This window comes from Tupaia chinensis, unplaced genomic scaffold, assembly GCF_000334495.1.
Source record: "Tupaia chinensis unplaced genomic scaffold, TupChi_1.0 Scaffold000054_1, whole genome shotgun sequence".
Taxonomy (NCBI): domain Eukaryota; kingdom Metazoa; phylum Chordata; class Mammalia; order Scandentia; family Tupaiidae; genus Tupaia; species Tupaia belangeri.
The window spans coordinates 5,356,825-5,370,921 of NW_006159512.1; the positions used below are offsets into that span (position 1 = coordinate 5,356,825).

Consider the following 14,097-nt stretch of genomic DNA (forward strand, 5'->3'; position numbering starts at 1 on the left):
CGCACCGGGGGCATGAGCCCCCGGGGCCCTCGTCCGGAGGCGGGTGCCGCGGCTGCTGCTGCAGAATAATAAATCTTATAAAAGCCCTATTAAGTCCTTCCCCCTTGCAAAGTTCAGAATGAATGTGAATGTCTCTGGTTGTATTCACCTAGCTTGCTGGTTTGGGTCTTGATCACAGTGGTATGAGGTCAAGAAATGTCCTCAGGAAAACTCCATCCTTGTTTACCACTCAACAGCCTCCAGCTTAACTACCCTAGCTCTTGTTTGTTCCTTTATGGGAGAGAGATTGGGTGGTCCTTGGAGATTTTCTTCTATTCCTGCCAAGCTCAGTCCTTAATGGTATCTAGCCTGCTATAGTACCAAGTGAAAACCTAAGTGCTTTTGTACTTCAAATAATAATGATAAGAATAGTAAAATGCATCTTGCTATTAAAAATTCATATTGTTGCATGTGATAGTGTTCATGTATTCAACAAGCTTTATCAATCTCTTTTGTGTGCCAAGTGTAAACTGGTAACATGAAGATAAGTAAAATGAAGTTGCTTTCTTGAAGAACTAATTTTTTCATGTGATGTTTCCCAATCTTGCCTAATCATAAGAATAACTTGTAGTACTTTTAGAACAATGCAACTATCTGGTACTTTTTTTCTGGAGATTGTGATTGGTAGGATCAAATCTGGAGTTTTTAAACAAATTTTAAACAGCATTTTTAAACAAATGCTGACTATGATTCTAATAATCAGGAAAATGCATTATCATTGTACTTTAAATCTCCCTTTGATTTTCTCTTTCGTTTTCTATTTGGACTAGCTATTGCAGTATTTTGGGCATTTCATGACTCTTCTAAAGTTGGACACTTTTAATTTCTCTAAAATGGACCAATTCTTTCTCCCATATATTTCTTTTTTCTTTTTTTTAAGAGGTTTTTGCTATAGGGCGCTTGTGCTTGCCAGACAGACAGAGAGAGACAGAGAGACAGAAAGCAAGAAATCACCCCCCAGGGTGGATGGCCATGCCGCAATCCCTTCTCCTTTCTCCTCTCGGGATCTTGGGCACGCACGCACGCACATGCGCCCAACGTGAGTTTTAAGCCACCGGATCCGGGACACAAACTGCGGTCGACTACGTGGGAGTCCAGCGACATAGCCATTATGCTAACTGCTGGTCCCTCTCCCATATATTTCTCACATTGGTCCGAAGTCAGTCCTGTAGAGTAAGAACTGTAACCCAAATTCTTTCAGGTTCAGGCTTGATATAAAGGAACTTTGAATTAGGTTTTTGGAAACATTTGTCTATTGACTTTAATTGCTCCAGTCTCTGATTTGCTTTGGAAAGGTACTAACTGGCTTAATTTCCTCCTGTATATAATATGCCTTTACATACTAGATGTATGCAACATATTTTGTTTCAGGCCCATCTCCTTCTCCCCTTCTGCCCTAGCTCAAAATACCATGTATTTTTGGACAAACTATATAACCTTAATGAAACTAAATTTTCTCATCTGTGATTTGGACATAATAGCAACTTACTGAATTTATTCTAATATTAAATTAATGAAAGATTTTAGCTATTCACATGAGAGGTAACTTTCTGGCTTTTTTTAAACTTGTATTTTAAAGGTACATATTTTAAGTATATTGCATGCATACAACTGTATCTGAATCTGTTTTCTTATTTCATATATAACTAAATTACTTTCCTTCATCTTTCACATCAAGAAGAAACTTGTTGAAATGACTTATTTTTAGACAAACTTTAAAAACTTTGTGTCTAATGATTTTCTCATCTTTTCCTTAAATGCTTTATTTACTGTTTGATTTATAAGATCAAAGCTGTATTCTTTGAAAAGTGTTGATTAACTTTGAGAATTATATTTTCACACTTAAAAGCATATTGTCACTTGGAATACTATTATAAAGGCAGTATTATTTCTATTTTCAGCATTGCAGGGGGTCGGATACTGTCAGTGATAAAGATGCAACTGATTAAAGGCCAGAACAACGGGGATCCTTTTTACAAAGCAGTAGAGGAAGTTGCTCAAGATTTGGATTTGAGGATTAAAAATCTTTTCAATTCTCAACAAGGAGAGGTGGCCGTTAACAACACTGACATCAGTCCTGCACGGGTAATGAGCTTTGTAGTTTTCATTATCCTTCTATACAAAATATTATCTCTTGTATTTATTGTAGAAATGATTCACTATTGCTATTAAGTCAGAAGAATGTATTTCCTGTGTTCTAAATGATGTTGAAAATTTTTCTCAATAGGATTATGTAGGATTATGTTCAACATAAATCAGAACATCTTTGGGCCAAATTGTCTGTATTTGTTAAGATAAGGCTTTGGATAATCTTTGCTATCTCCTTTAGCATTAAAAACTTATCATGCATGATGGATGTTAAGATGTTTTATATTTTTCAACATTTATTTTTATAGAACAACTGTTTTCTCATTTATTCAGATATAAAGTAAGAGGTTAGTTTCTCTGGTACTGACCCCAATACTATAGACATTTTACTATAGCAATAGTCCTATTAGAAGTTGTTTCCATTCAGCATTTTATTTTTCTTTTATAGATCTCTCTGATCTCTTACTTTCTACCTCTAACCCCAGCCTACTACAACTTAGTTTTCCTCATAGCTGACCAGCTTTTATATATATATTCTTAGAACACTTACCTCTTTATTGATTTTTTTACATAGATAAATATAACAGATTCTAAACCTGCTCTATTTTCTAAGACCGACTACCATGTTTTTAGCTCTAGAACTGAATTTTGGAGTATGTATTATTGTTGATTTATTGCAGTTTTTCTCAATTAACCAAAACCTGTTTTTATTTAGGTGTAGTTATTGTAGCGAGTTTAGAAAAAAGACTTTTGCTTAATTATTTTTATTTATTTATCTGTTTGTTCACAGCCCTCAGGGCCCATTTTAGCTGTTTTTCTACAGCAATACATGTTCTTGAGGTTTTCAAAAGCAGGGGGTGGAGGATATTACCAGATATTGCCCCATGTATTTCATGTGTGTTAACACTTCCTGTGATTAGCTTGGTTCAAATAAAAACCAGGTTATTACTCTGAGAATAATACAAGAATTGTCACAATTTCAGATCATTAGGAGTAACATTCTCTCCCACTTCCTGGCAGAAGAAATAAAGATAACAAACAATGTGGTTCTTAATTTTATATTTTCAACCAAATCAGAAATCCTTGACAACTATAATCAAATAATGGTTGAAAACAGTGGAAATGGTAATATTCTTATTTTGATGGTCATATATTGTGTGCGTACTAAAAAGAATATTGTAAGTCATAAAAATGTAGAACAATTAAAGGTAAATAAATTATAAAATAAAAAAAAAAAAAACATGGGCCGGCAGGTAGTGTGCTGGTTAAAATGCTGGATACCACATGGCTGACTACAGTTCAGGTCCTGGTGCAAATTCTCGAAAAACATGCAGGCATATGAGTGAATGCTCCGAATCTAGAGACTAGAATGGAGGAGAAGGTATTGTGGTGTGGCCATTTCCCTTTGGGAGTGATTTCTCATTTTTCCGTCTCTCTCTCTCTGTCTCTGTCTCTCTTCAATAAGAATTCTCACCCAATGGTAAAAACTTAAAAAAATGAAAAAGAAACCATAAAGCAAATAGAGAAAGGAAGAAAAATGCAATGAAATAATACTCAACTGAGTTAACATTAAGCAATATGGAATTCTCTGGTACTAATTAGAATACTTGTTAAGCACCAGACTGCTAAAAGTCCCTTGGAGCTATTTTGTTATAATTTACTTGACAGGCTGAGTCTGCTGAGTAGAGAAAGGAGGCCAAGACCATGATGATCAAAGTTGAAGAATCTGGCACTGCTATAACAGATGACCCAGAAAAGGCAGTTTTGACATTTAGGTATAATGTCCAACAATTCTATGGGTTAGGAACTTTTTAAAAAAAATTTATTTATTTACATTCATTCACTATATAGTAATACAGTATACAAAATGAGATTTCCCATCTAGAATACATTTTATATTGACTCAATCAAAGATATTACCGTACATATTACCGTTGACAATTTTCTATTTCTTGTTTCTTATATATTTTGCTCCCCACCTTGATCCTTGATTCCCTACCTCTCACCCTCTGCAATTTCCCCCCTCCTCCCAGACGATTTCTGTTATATACAGTTGTTTTCCATGCCTGTCTGTATTTTTTTTTCACATTTTACTGATTCACAAAAGATCTTAATTAATTTAAAAACTTTCAATGGCAAGCATAGCTGATGTATACATATCTGTGAGCACATGTCTGACTTTAGGCATAAACTTCAGTGAGTAAAATGAAGATACTATAAAGTAGCACCTAGGTGGGGCTATATAGCTTTCTGTAGCCATTAAATAGGTATTAATAGGGACCAGCTGTTGGTGTAATGACTATGTTGCTGGACTCCCATGTAGCAGACCACGGTTCAAGTCCCGGACCCAGTGGCTTAAAACTCACGCAGGCGCATGTATGTGCATGCACAAGATCCCAAGAGGAGAATGGAGGAGAAGGGATTGCAGCATGGCCATCTCCCCAGGGGGGTGATTTCTCACTTTCTGTCTCTCTGTCTTTCTGGCGAGTGCACACACCCTACTGCAAAAACCTCTAAAAAAATAGGTATTAGTAGGTATTTTTTAACATATTTTTTTTAATTTCAAGAAAAACAGTTTTAGTTTTAATAGATCAAAGTCAAAAAATGTTAAGAGAAATTTGCTTACAACTTAAAGCCAGGATAAAAGTTAGTATTCAGTTCAAATAGTAGGTAGATGAACCTATCAATGGTTTAAGAGAAGACAAAAATTCTTAAATATGGAAATCAAAGTATTGAAGAAAATCAGTAATGTTTTAATCTAAAGACAAATTCTATTTCACTAGTTCAGTCTTATGTAATTAATCTCTCTTCTATTGAATTTGTAGTGTTACTTACTATAGCCTGATCTTTCCATTTAAACTCGAAATTAACATTCAACTCCAGAATGGCTCTACCTTTAGGCTGGCCATTCTATTGGTTGTTTTTGTACTCATAGGTTAGGAATTCTTATTGCCCCTATTTTGCCAGTGAATTTAGCTTAAGCAACTTCCCCAGAATTATAAAGTACATATAATTATTTAACTGGTGTAAAAATCAGACAGAAATGCCTTCAGAGTTTGTGCTTACATGTATCTATGTACATTATATTGTATATATATATTTTTGTTCATGTATTCAGTCACTAAGTTTTTCCAACTTTCCTTTTTAAAATTTGCATTCTTTATCTTTCCTGCTGCTATCTTAGTTCAGATAGACCTTTTCATTTCTAAAACTGGTCTATGACAGTCTCTTAAATTTGTGGCCCTGTCTCCAGATACAGCATTCTTACCCTGGAATATATTTTACACATTGCTCTTGTTGATTTTTATAAAAGCTAAATAGAATTATTTAATTTCCTTGCTTAATAAAGCAAGAGATTTTACTTCTGTAAAAGACATGTCATTATTTGATATACAAAGCTTTGTCAGGGTCATCTCGCATAACCTCCTCTTTTTACCAAGTTCCACAGCCATTATATTCCACGGTAGCAGATGTGCCATGCTCTCTCTTATCTCCATATGTCTTCTCTGTGAGGCCATACGTATCTCCAGGCAACATTAATCACTCCCTTTTGTGTGCTCCCAACGCACCATGTATACAATTGCTAGCAGTAGCACTTAGCATTGTGGAATGTAATTATTCACTTATTCATGTATCCTATCAAGATTGTGGGTTCTTTGAAAGCAGTGGTTTTCACCTTTGTAGCTTTCCTTTCAAACATAGTACTTGGGAGATACTACTTACCAGTGGTTATTGAATGAATGAATGTTAACTGATTTTCACTTTTGCATTTGATCAAGTCTTTACCACTACCTTTGGGTTGGTATTCAGCTTGCCAGAACCCTTTTTTTGGTATAAAAAAGAAAAAGTATATAGAGTATTAAACTTACGGATCTGAGATAACATGGCTAAATTTTCCTGACTAATGTTATTTTGATCAGAATCCAGTATTTTCCTTTAAAGATACTATTTCTGTGCATCTGGAAATTAATAACATTGATTATAGAATGGCTAAAGGGAGGAATGTTCACATGTTGTGCAGCCACTTCTCATAGCTGATCTTTTGTTACTTCCACAATAGAGGAAGGGGCTGCAGGTAGCATGGTGGTGCATCGTGGCAACATCCCACCTGGCTGACTGGACCTGGCGGCTTGAAAAATCATGCTGGGCATGTGTGCATGTGTGCTGAAAGTTCCAAGAGGAGCATGGTGGAAAGGGGTGCAATGTGGCCATCCTCCCTGGGGGCGAATACTCACACACACACACCCCACGTCCCCACCCCCCCACTCTGTCTTGATCGCATGGTGGTGCATCGTGGCAACATCCCACCTGGCTGACTGGACCTGGCGGCTTGAAAAATCATGCTGGGCATGTGTGCATGTGTGCTGAAAGTTCCAAGAGGAGCATGGTGGAAAGGGGTGCAATGTGGCCATCCTCCCTGGGGGCGAATACTCACACACACACACCCCACGTCCCCACCCCCCCACTCTGTCTTGATCTCTCTCCTGCAAGTGCACACACCCTATAGCAAAACTTTAAGGACAAACAGAAAATAGAGGAAGGAAAACAGTGGCAGGTAAAATGGAAAAATGTAGCTGATTTACCCAGCTGGGGTGGTTATTACATTTACTTAAAAATATTTTTCGTTCTAGCCAAAATCTTATTGCATAAATCATGGTACTGCATACTGTGGCAGAGATACTGTGAAAATTCTGCTTTATCTGTTGGATGAAGAAGCAGCCAGTGTTCCTACCAAAAACAAAGCAGAGCTTTTATATGATGATGAAAACACAATTTATAATGGCACTTCTATTCTTACTCTTTTTAGGTAAGTAATGTGGAAGTTATATGTGTATAAATATTAACTTTAAAGAATTTTTGAATAAAACCTCATTGATTATAGAATAAATATGTGCTTATGGTAGGAAACTTAGGAACTACAGAGAAATATGAAGAAGTAAAAGTTAAGTAAGTTAAAGTGATGTTGAATATCTAAATGTGAAGTAAAATTATATATATAAAATTTTGCTTTGAAAATTCTTTGTTTACTTTGCCATGTTTAAGATCTTTGTTAAATGTTTTCACCAAACTAATCTCAGTTCTTACACCAACTTTTTTTAATAGTATCTCTACTTTATAAGTGAAGAAAAAGAGACTTGAGAGAGATATTAAGTAATTTGCCCAAGAGAACTAAGTTAGCAAGTGGCAAAGGTGGTATCTTTCTCTGAAGCCTGAAGACTACTGTCCTACCTAGGAATAGGAGAGAACATATGTACCAAACTTATATTGGAATTGACTTTTACTTGTTCTTCCTTTATGAAACAAATATTTTGTAAAGTAGTGCTGGTACTATATGTAAGACATTGATACTGTCTTAAGCTGCTTGGGTTGTCATAATAAATATTATAGAATTGAATGTCTTACTAATAGAAACTTATTTTTTGTTTGAACTGGAAGATCAAATCAGGGTGCTGCACAGTCAGGTTCTGGTGAGGGATACCTCCTTCAGCACATGACTTCCTTCTGGCTGTGTGCTCACCACGGAGAGAGAGATTGCACTCTCTCTTTCACTTCTTATAAGGCTTTAATTTTTTTTTTTAATAGAGATTTTTGCTATTCATTGCTTGCGATTGCTGGAGAGGCAGAGAAATAGAGACAGAAAGTGAGAAATCACCCCCCCCCCCAGGGGAGATGGCCATGTTGCAATCCCTTCTCCTCCATTCTCCTCTCAGGATTTTGGGCATGCACACACATACACACACAGCCATTATGAGTTCGAAGTCATCGGGTCTGGTACTCGAACTGCAGTCGGCCATGTAGGAGTCCCGTGATGTAAACTTTATTCCATCTGCTGGTCCCAAGGCCACCATTCTTATCAGATTAGAACCCTATCCTTCTGAGTAATTTAACATTAATTGCCTTCTAAGAGCCTTAACTCCAAATATGATCACATTTCCGGATAAGGCTTCAACATGCATATTTTGGAGAAATAACAATTCAGTAGCAAATACTCTCCCATTTCAGTAGCAAATATTCTCCTATTTTAATAACAATTAGGATCAGTCATTGAGTAGGTTGGTAATATTTTGAATTGGGTGAACATTCCATTTTAGAAACATTAAAAATATGAGAACAAACATTTTAAGTTATATTTAGTACATTGTAGAGAATTTTCACAAAATTATCCTACTGTTTGATCTTTTCTGTTTTATTTTGGAGCTACTTTTTTTTTTTTTTTTTTTTTAAGTTTTTGGCCATAGGACATATGTGCACTTGCTGGAAATAAAAAGAGAAAGTGAGAAATAACAGCCACCCCCACCCCTCCACCAGAGATGACCATGCCACAATGCCTTCTCCATTCTCTTCTTGAGATTTTGGGTGCCCACTGTGCTTACTGTGATTTTTAAGCCATCAGGTCCAGGACTTGAACCACACAATTGGCCACATGGCAGTCCAGGACCTTAACCACTATAACACCTACTGGTGCAGTTTGGAGCTACTTTTTAGAAATCTGATTTTAGTCTAAACTTGTTTATATCCACTCATGATTGCCTCATGTACTCTCATGAGAAAGGATTTTTCAATATCCTTTCTCTTCTTTCTAAAGAGAAAGTTTACAGTAGTCTTTTATTCAATGTTGTTATCTAATTCCTTAAATCTAATCGTTTTTATGACCTTTTGATGATGATTATTTTATATCTGGGCATGATATAATTCTTCCATCACATTCTATCTCAAAATGTCCAAATATTTTCCTAACAATGAAAATTTCTCTTATATGTGATTTATTTATACCATGTGTTGGAATCAGTGAAAACATTATAAAGAAAATGAACTATTCCTTTTTTCCCTTTTACCTTATTTCTATTTAACAGAGTTTGCTTTTAGGTAGGAATATAAATGATACCAATTTTCTCTCAGATGAATTGTATAATTTTTTTAGAGCAAGTTATTTTCTGTTTATAAACTGTTTTAAACAGAATTAATCCCTGAGTTCATTTTTCAAAAAGTTTTTTTCTGTGCTTAATCATGTGGCTAAATACAGTTCAATTGTTTACCCTTTGGATTCTACACTAGAATTTGTAACTGTCATTGTGTAGACATGTGCCAGTCTACAATAAAGTAAATTTTTAATGGTCTGCATCCAAATGATAAATAAAATTGAGGGCAGTGTGATATATGGATTTAAGTCAATATAAAGTTGTCAAATATTCTTTCTTATGGAAGACTATTTTTTAGTTTTATACAATGACCTTTGAATCAAAGCTTTCCTGACTCTGGCTCTATGAAGCCAAAAAATAATTTATTCAAGAATACAGACTGATCTGGCTCTAAAATTCCAAGGTCTCGTCCATTGTGATTTCTCTGGTCTTTCTATATCTATGTTCATCTTTTTAAATTTCTCTATTTTAATTTTAGCTAAGTGGGCATCTTAATTATTTTACTTAGACTTCAGGATGCTTGAATACTGGGCCAATGAATGAATCATGTTTCCTCATAATACACAGTGCCTTATAAATAATAGAAATTTAAGAAACATTTAGTTACTGAATTAATTAAGCAAATTATTAATATTTAGGGCTCTAAGAGTAGGAATATTAATCTTTTATAAAGCATTACCTACAAGTAGGTTCAGTTGCCCTTTATCCTATGACTGCTCTCAAGACCTACTCACCTCCTAAAGGCTCCACTTAGTACTATTGCATTGGGGATTAAGTTTTAACATGAATTTTGGAAAGACACAAACATTCAAATCATAGCAATAATTTCATCTTTTTTTTGAACATAGATCTCCCACACAAGTGAATAATTCATTGATGAAGCCCCTAAGACAACGCATCCATAACTCAAAGCAAGAGAAAAAAATTAAGGTACAATTTAATGTACTTCTATGAATATGATAAACATTTGTTTTGTTTCTAGGTGAAATAAATACATGAAGAGGAGCTGGATATTTTCGATATACTTTGTACATGGTATACTAGGAATTAAGTGGAAAAATGAGTTATGACATTTGATATACAGGAATTTTCCTTTTATATAATCTTGACTAATCGGTTTCTAACTTATTTAATTCACTAGATCTAAAAGAAGGAAAGGAATAAGCAGTTGTTATTGTAAGTGTTGACTAAATACCTGTTGAATGAATTAAGGGAAAACTAAAGATACGGTTTTCTTCTTTACATTTCTAATGTTTTAAACTGAATCTTGAAAGACTGTAATTTAAAATTTGTGCTTTTTGAAGATACTGGCAGAATATAATTGTTTATAGATTGAGATGAAGAGAACATTTTTTTTGTTATTGATTAGAGCTATTCTTTAAATTTTTATTTGATTTCAATTAAGTTTTTCTCTCCTCATATGAATCATGTTTTTACAAGTAGTTGATAATGTTTCAAGCATTTACAACATTCTTGGTCATATTTTTCCAAAAGAAATTTAGTTTTAACTTACTGATTCATCATGATATTATTGAGTATCTACTATGTACTTGATAGTGAATGGTTAGGAATTCATTCATTTGTTTAACAAAATTTTATTTTAAAAAATTGCAATTACTTTTAAATTATCAAATATTTATCAACAAAAATATAACTGTTACTTGTATTCCTTTTACTATCTTTTTTTGGAAATACAGACCCAATTAGCAAGCTTTTAGTTAACACCTGTTTCACCTGTACAACCTAGCCCATTTAGTTTATTAATAACTCATTTTTGCATTTGTTATTAACATTTGTTAGTAATTATGATTGTGGAATATATCATTGAGTTTTATGTAGTTTTTCTGTGAATAAAATGTCAACTTTTGTTTCATTAATATAAATACTAGTGGTCAAGTGATAAAATTTTTTTAAAAATCTATCTTTTGGATTTGGATAGAAACAAAAATGTAACATATAAACTCTTTAATTTTTTTCCCATATAATGATTACTGACAAACTTTAATATTTTGATGTTAAGATAGTAGAGATATTCTCTTAGAACAGAGTAAATCATAATTAAAAAACCTATCTGAAGAAAAGAGAAGGCTATTTTTTTTTTTTTTTTAAGAAATTGCTAAGGGTTAAGGCCAGCAGATGGCATAGTGGTTATGTTACTGGACTCCCACGTAGTTGATCACGGTTTGAGTCCTGGACCTGGTGGCTTGAAACTCATGCCGGATATGTGCGCATGCATGCCTGCCTGAAATATCAAGAAGAGAATGGAAAGAAGGGATAGTGGTGTGGCCATCCCCCCCTACTACCACTGGGGAGGGTGACTTCTCACTTTCTGTCTCTGTCTCTCCAGTGAGTGTGTGCACCCTGTAACAAGAATCTCTCTCTCTAAAAACAAAGAAATTGTTACAGTTCAACTAATAAGAGATACAGACAAATTCAGTAAGTTTTTAGAAATAGAAGAGAGATTATCTAATCCAGTCTTGTTTTCAGATGTGGAAACCAAAATTCTAAGAAAGTATGTTATCCAAAATCTAATAACTACTATGAAATACTTTATGTGTTTGCCAAAATATGGTTAAATTCTAATGAGATTATAATTACATTGCTTCCATCACTTAACAGTGGAGCTGACTTAGTCGGTACAACTCTGGAACTAAATAGCAATAAAGACAGGAAAGAATTGGTATTTATGATTATGTTTTGCAGTTCTATGTATAAAAGCAAAGTATGAAAATAATTAGTTCAGTCAGGTATAAAACTGAGCCGTAGCCAGGTGGAGTACTTGCTAGAATAATAAGAAATGTTAATATTTACTACCAAAGTAACTGGAAAAATGTTTTAGTAGCTTAGTACTTTATTACCCCGCTAACTTTTACTCTTTTAGCATAAATTTTTTTTTCTTTGTAGCCATGGAAAGAATATATGATTTACACTTGACATCCTGTCTTTACAAAAGCATTTTATAGGTAGAAAATACTAAGGAACTTAGAATTCTGATGCATTTGGTTGTGAAATATCCTCTTATTATTATGTGGAGCAAATGAACTCTTCATAGATTTTAGTTTTCTCATTCATAAATAGAAAAAGATGCTCATAAAATTCTAATAAGCCACTTTAGAAACTGCTCATTAACATACTCATTTTAAGTCCTCCACTTTTATTTCCTGCTGTAGTGTATTAGAAAACTTGCTTATGATAGTCAAATGAATTTCCCTGTGAAGGAAGTTAGAAGTTTTGTTATAAAATGTAACAGTTTTGATAGGCACCTTTATATAACATTTTCTCACTATTTCTTTACTCAATTTCCAAGCACTTTAAAAAAGTTATTATAAATACTCTTATACCCTGTTATGAGAAGGTTTTTCAAGGAAATATTTACTTCCTTAAATCACTGTATTAATTAATTTTATTCCTTCTAGCCTCCGTTAGCAGTATTCTGTACATCAGGCACAACTAAAAATCATATATATGGTCTTTTCCTTATTCTTAGTATAATTTTTTTTACTATATTATGTTTTTTTTAGAATACTCATTTATTTACTTAATTACTTAAGTGAGCTGATCTGGAAAATACTGTATCTTTAAAACACAAAATTATTGAGACAGTGAAAATCAGAAATTAGGTCATGTGAGGAACTGTGCTGGGTTTAAAACTGATAATTTCATAAGCAGCCAAGTAGTCCAGGGTTAATGATGTTAGAAAATTCTTCGTTAAATCTCTAAATTTAATGACTAGAGTGTCCTAAAAGGAGTACATCCAAATTAAAATGATGGATTGAGTTTAACTTACAGAATTTTCTCTCCTCTGCTGTTTAAAATGAGTAAACAATAATGATAACTAATAAAACTGATCACTATGGGGAAACTACAAAGAATAATGGAATTAGATGTAATGAATTCATCTAATTTTTTTCCCTAATTTATCTTTCTTATTTTGTTATCATAGTAGAAACTGAATGAATGAAATGATAGCCAAGGAAAGAAATAGATTTCAGAGTGAATAGGCCTAGTATGATTTAGCAACTTAATCTAGTATAGTCAGCAGATACAAGACTATGAGTTAGCAAAATTCTGAGAATTATCACTAATATTTCTCACATTGAGAAACCAACAGAGAATATGTTCTTCTGTGTTTTTCTTCACTTATCACAAAAATGGTAGAGATGATAAATAGTAATGTGGACAGGGTGTACAAAACGAACCCTGGGCTTTCACAGGCAGAGAAGAGTAGTGTAGCTCTAATGCTACATTCTAAATTAGGAAAATTATTCAAATAGTTCTCTCTCATTTGAATAAAATACAGTTCTCAACTAGATGGAGTGAACCTTCTTATAGTACATATAATACAAAATAAACTATTAGATAAAAGTGCAGAGCCCAGAAATTTTTTCAGACCACTTACCTCCTCAGATTCTGCTTCTACCTTCACTATTCCTCATGCTACAGAAAAATGAGGGAAAACAAAATATGTAGCTTACAAAATGAATTGCCCCCAAATAAGGAATGAGCAGTGCTTGCTCCATGACATAATGACCATAGTTTGAATTCTCAGCCCAATCTACTTGAAACACAAATGATACATGCTTGAGTGTCCATGTTCTATGGGCTGGGGGACTGGAAGGGGATTGTAGGATGACCAGAACCTTTGGAAAGTGCTCATTTCTTTCTCTATTTCTCTCTCTCAGTCTTCGTGTGTGCACACAAGCTTTATCATGAATAAAGAAAAAGTAAACTAAAAAAAATAAGAATGGGACATCATCAAGTGGTCATAGACTTGGAGACTTCCCTTTCTAACTAAAATATAGTAGGTCATAGCAGAACACAGTTTCTACTATGATAACAAAATAAGAAAGATAAATTAGGGAAAAAAATTAAAAAGACGTAGGAGAGCTATGTAAGCAAAGAAGTTTACATAAACTAAAAATCTGGAGAGCAGAGATGTTCTGATGTGAGCAGTCTATTTTTATGTTTTTTTTTTCCCTGCCATTATTGCTGATTTGAGGTATGAATTAAGGATTGCTGTTGGTCCTGGTAAAGAAACTTCATTGAGGGG

At 33.9% G+C, this 14,097-nt stretch overlaps 1 protein-coding gene across 2 annotated transcripts in view; it reads left to right on the forward strand.

Annotated features, from left to right (window-relative positions):
- Positions 1-14,097, forward strand: part of PARPBP (PARP1 binding protein) — an 82,517-nt gene that overhangs the window by 57,795 nt on the left and 10,625 nt on the right. For both annotated transcript variants that reach the window (XM_006141398.3, XM_027775744.1), the window contains exons 7-9: positions 1,941-2,124; positions 6,759-6,934; positions 9,896-9,977. In XM_006141398.3, the coding sequence (XP_006141460.1) occupies positions 1,941-2,124; positions 6,759-6,934; positions 9,896-9,977 (442 nt within the window). The remainder of the gene's footprint in view (positions 1-1,940; positions 2,125-6,758; positions 6,935-9,895; positions 9,978-14,097) is intronic.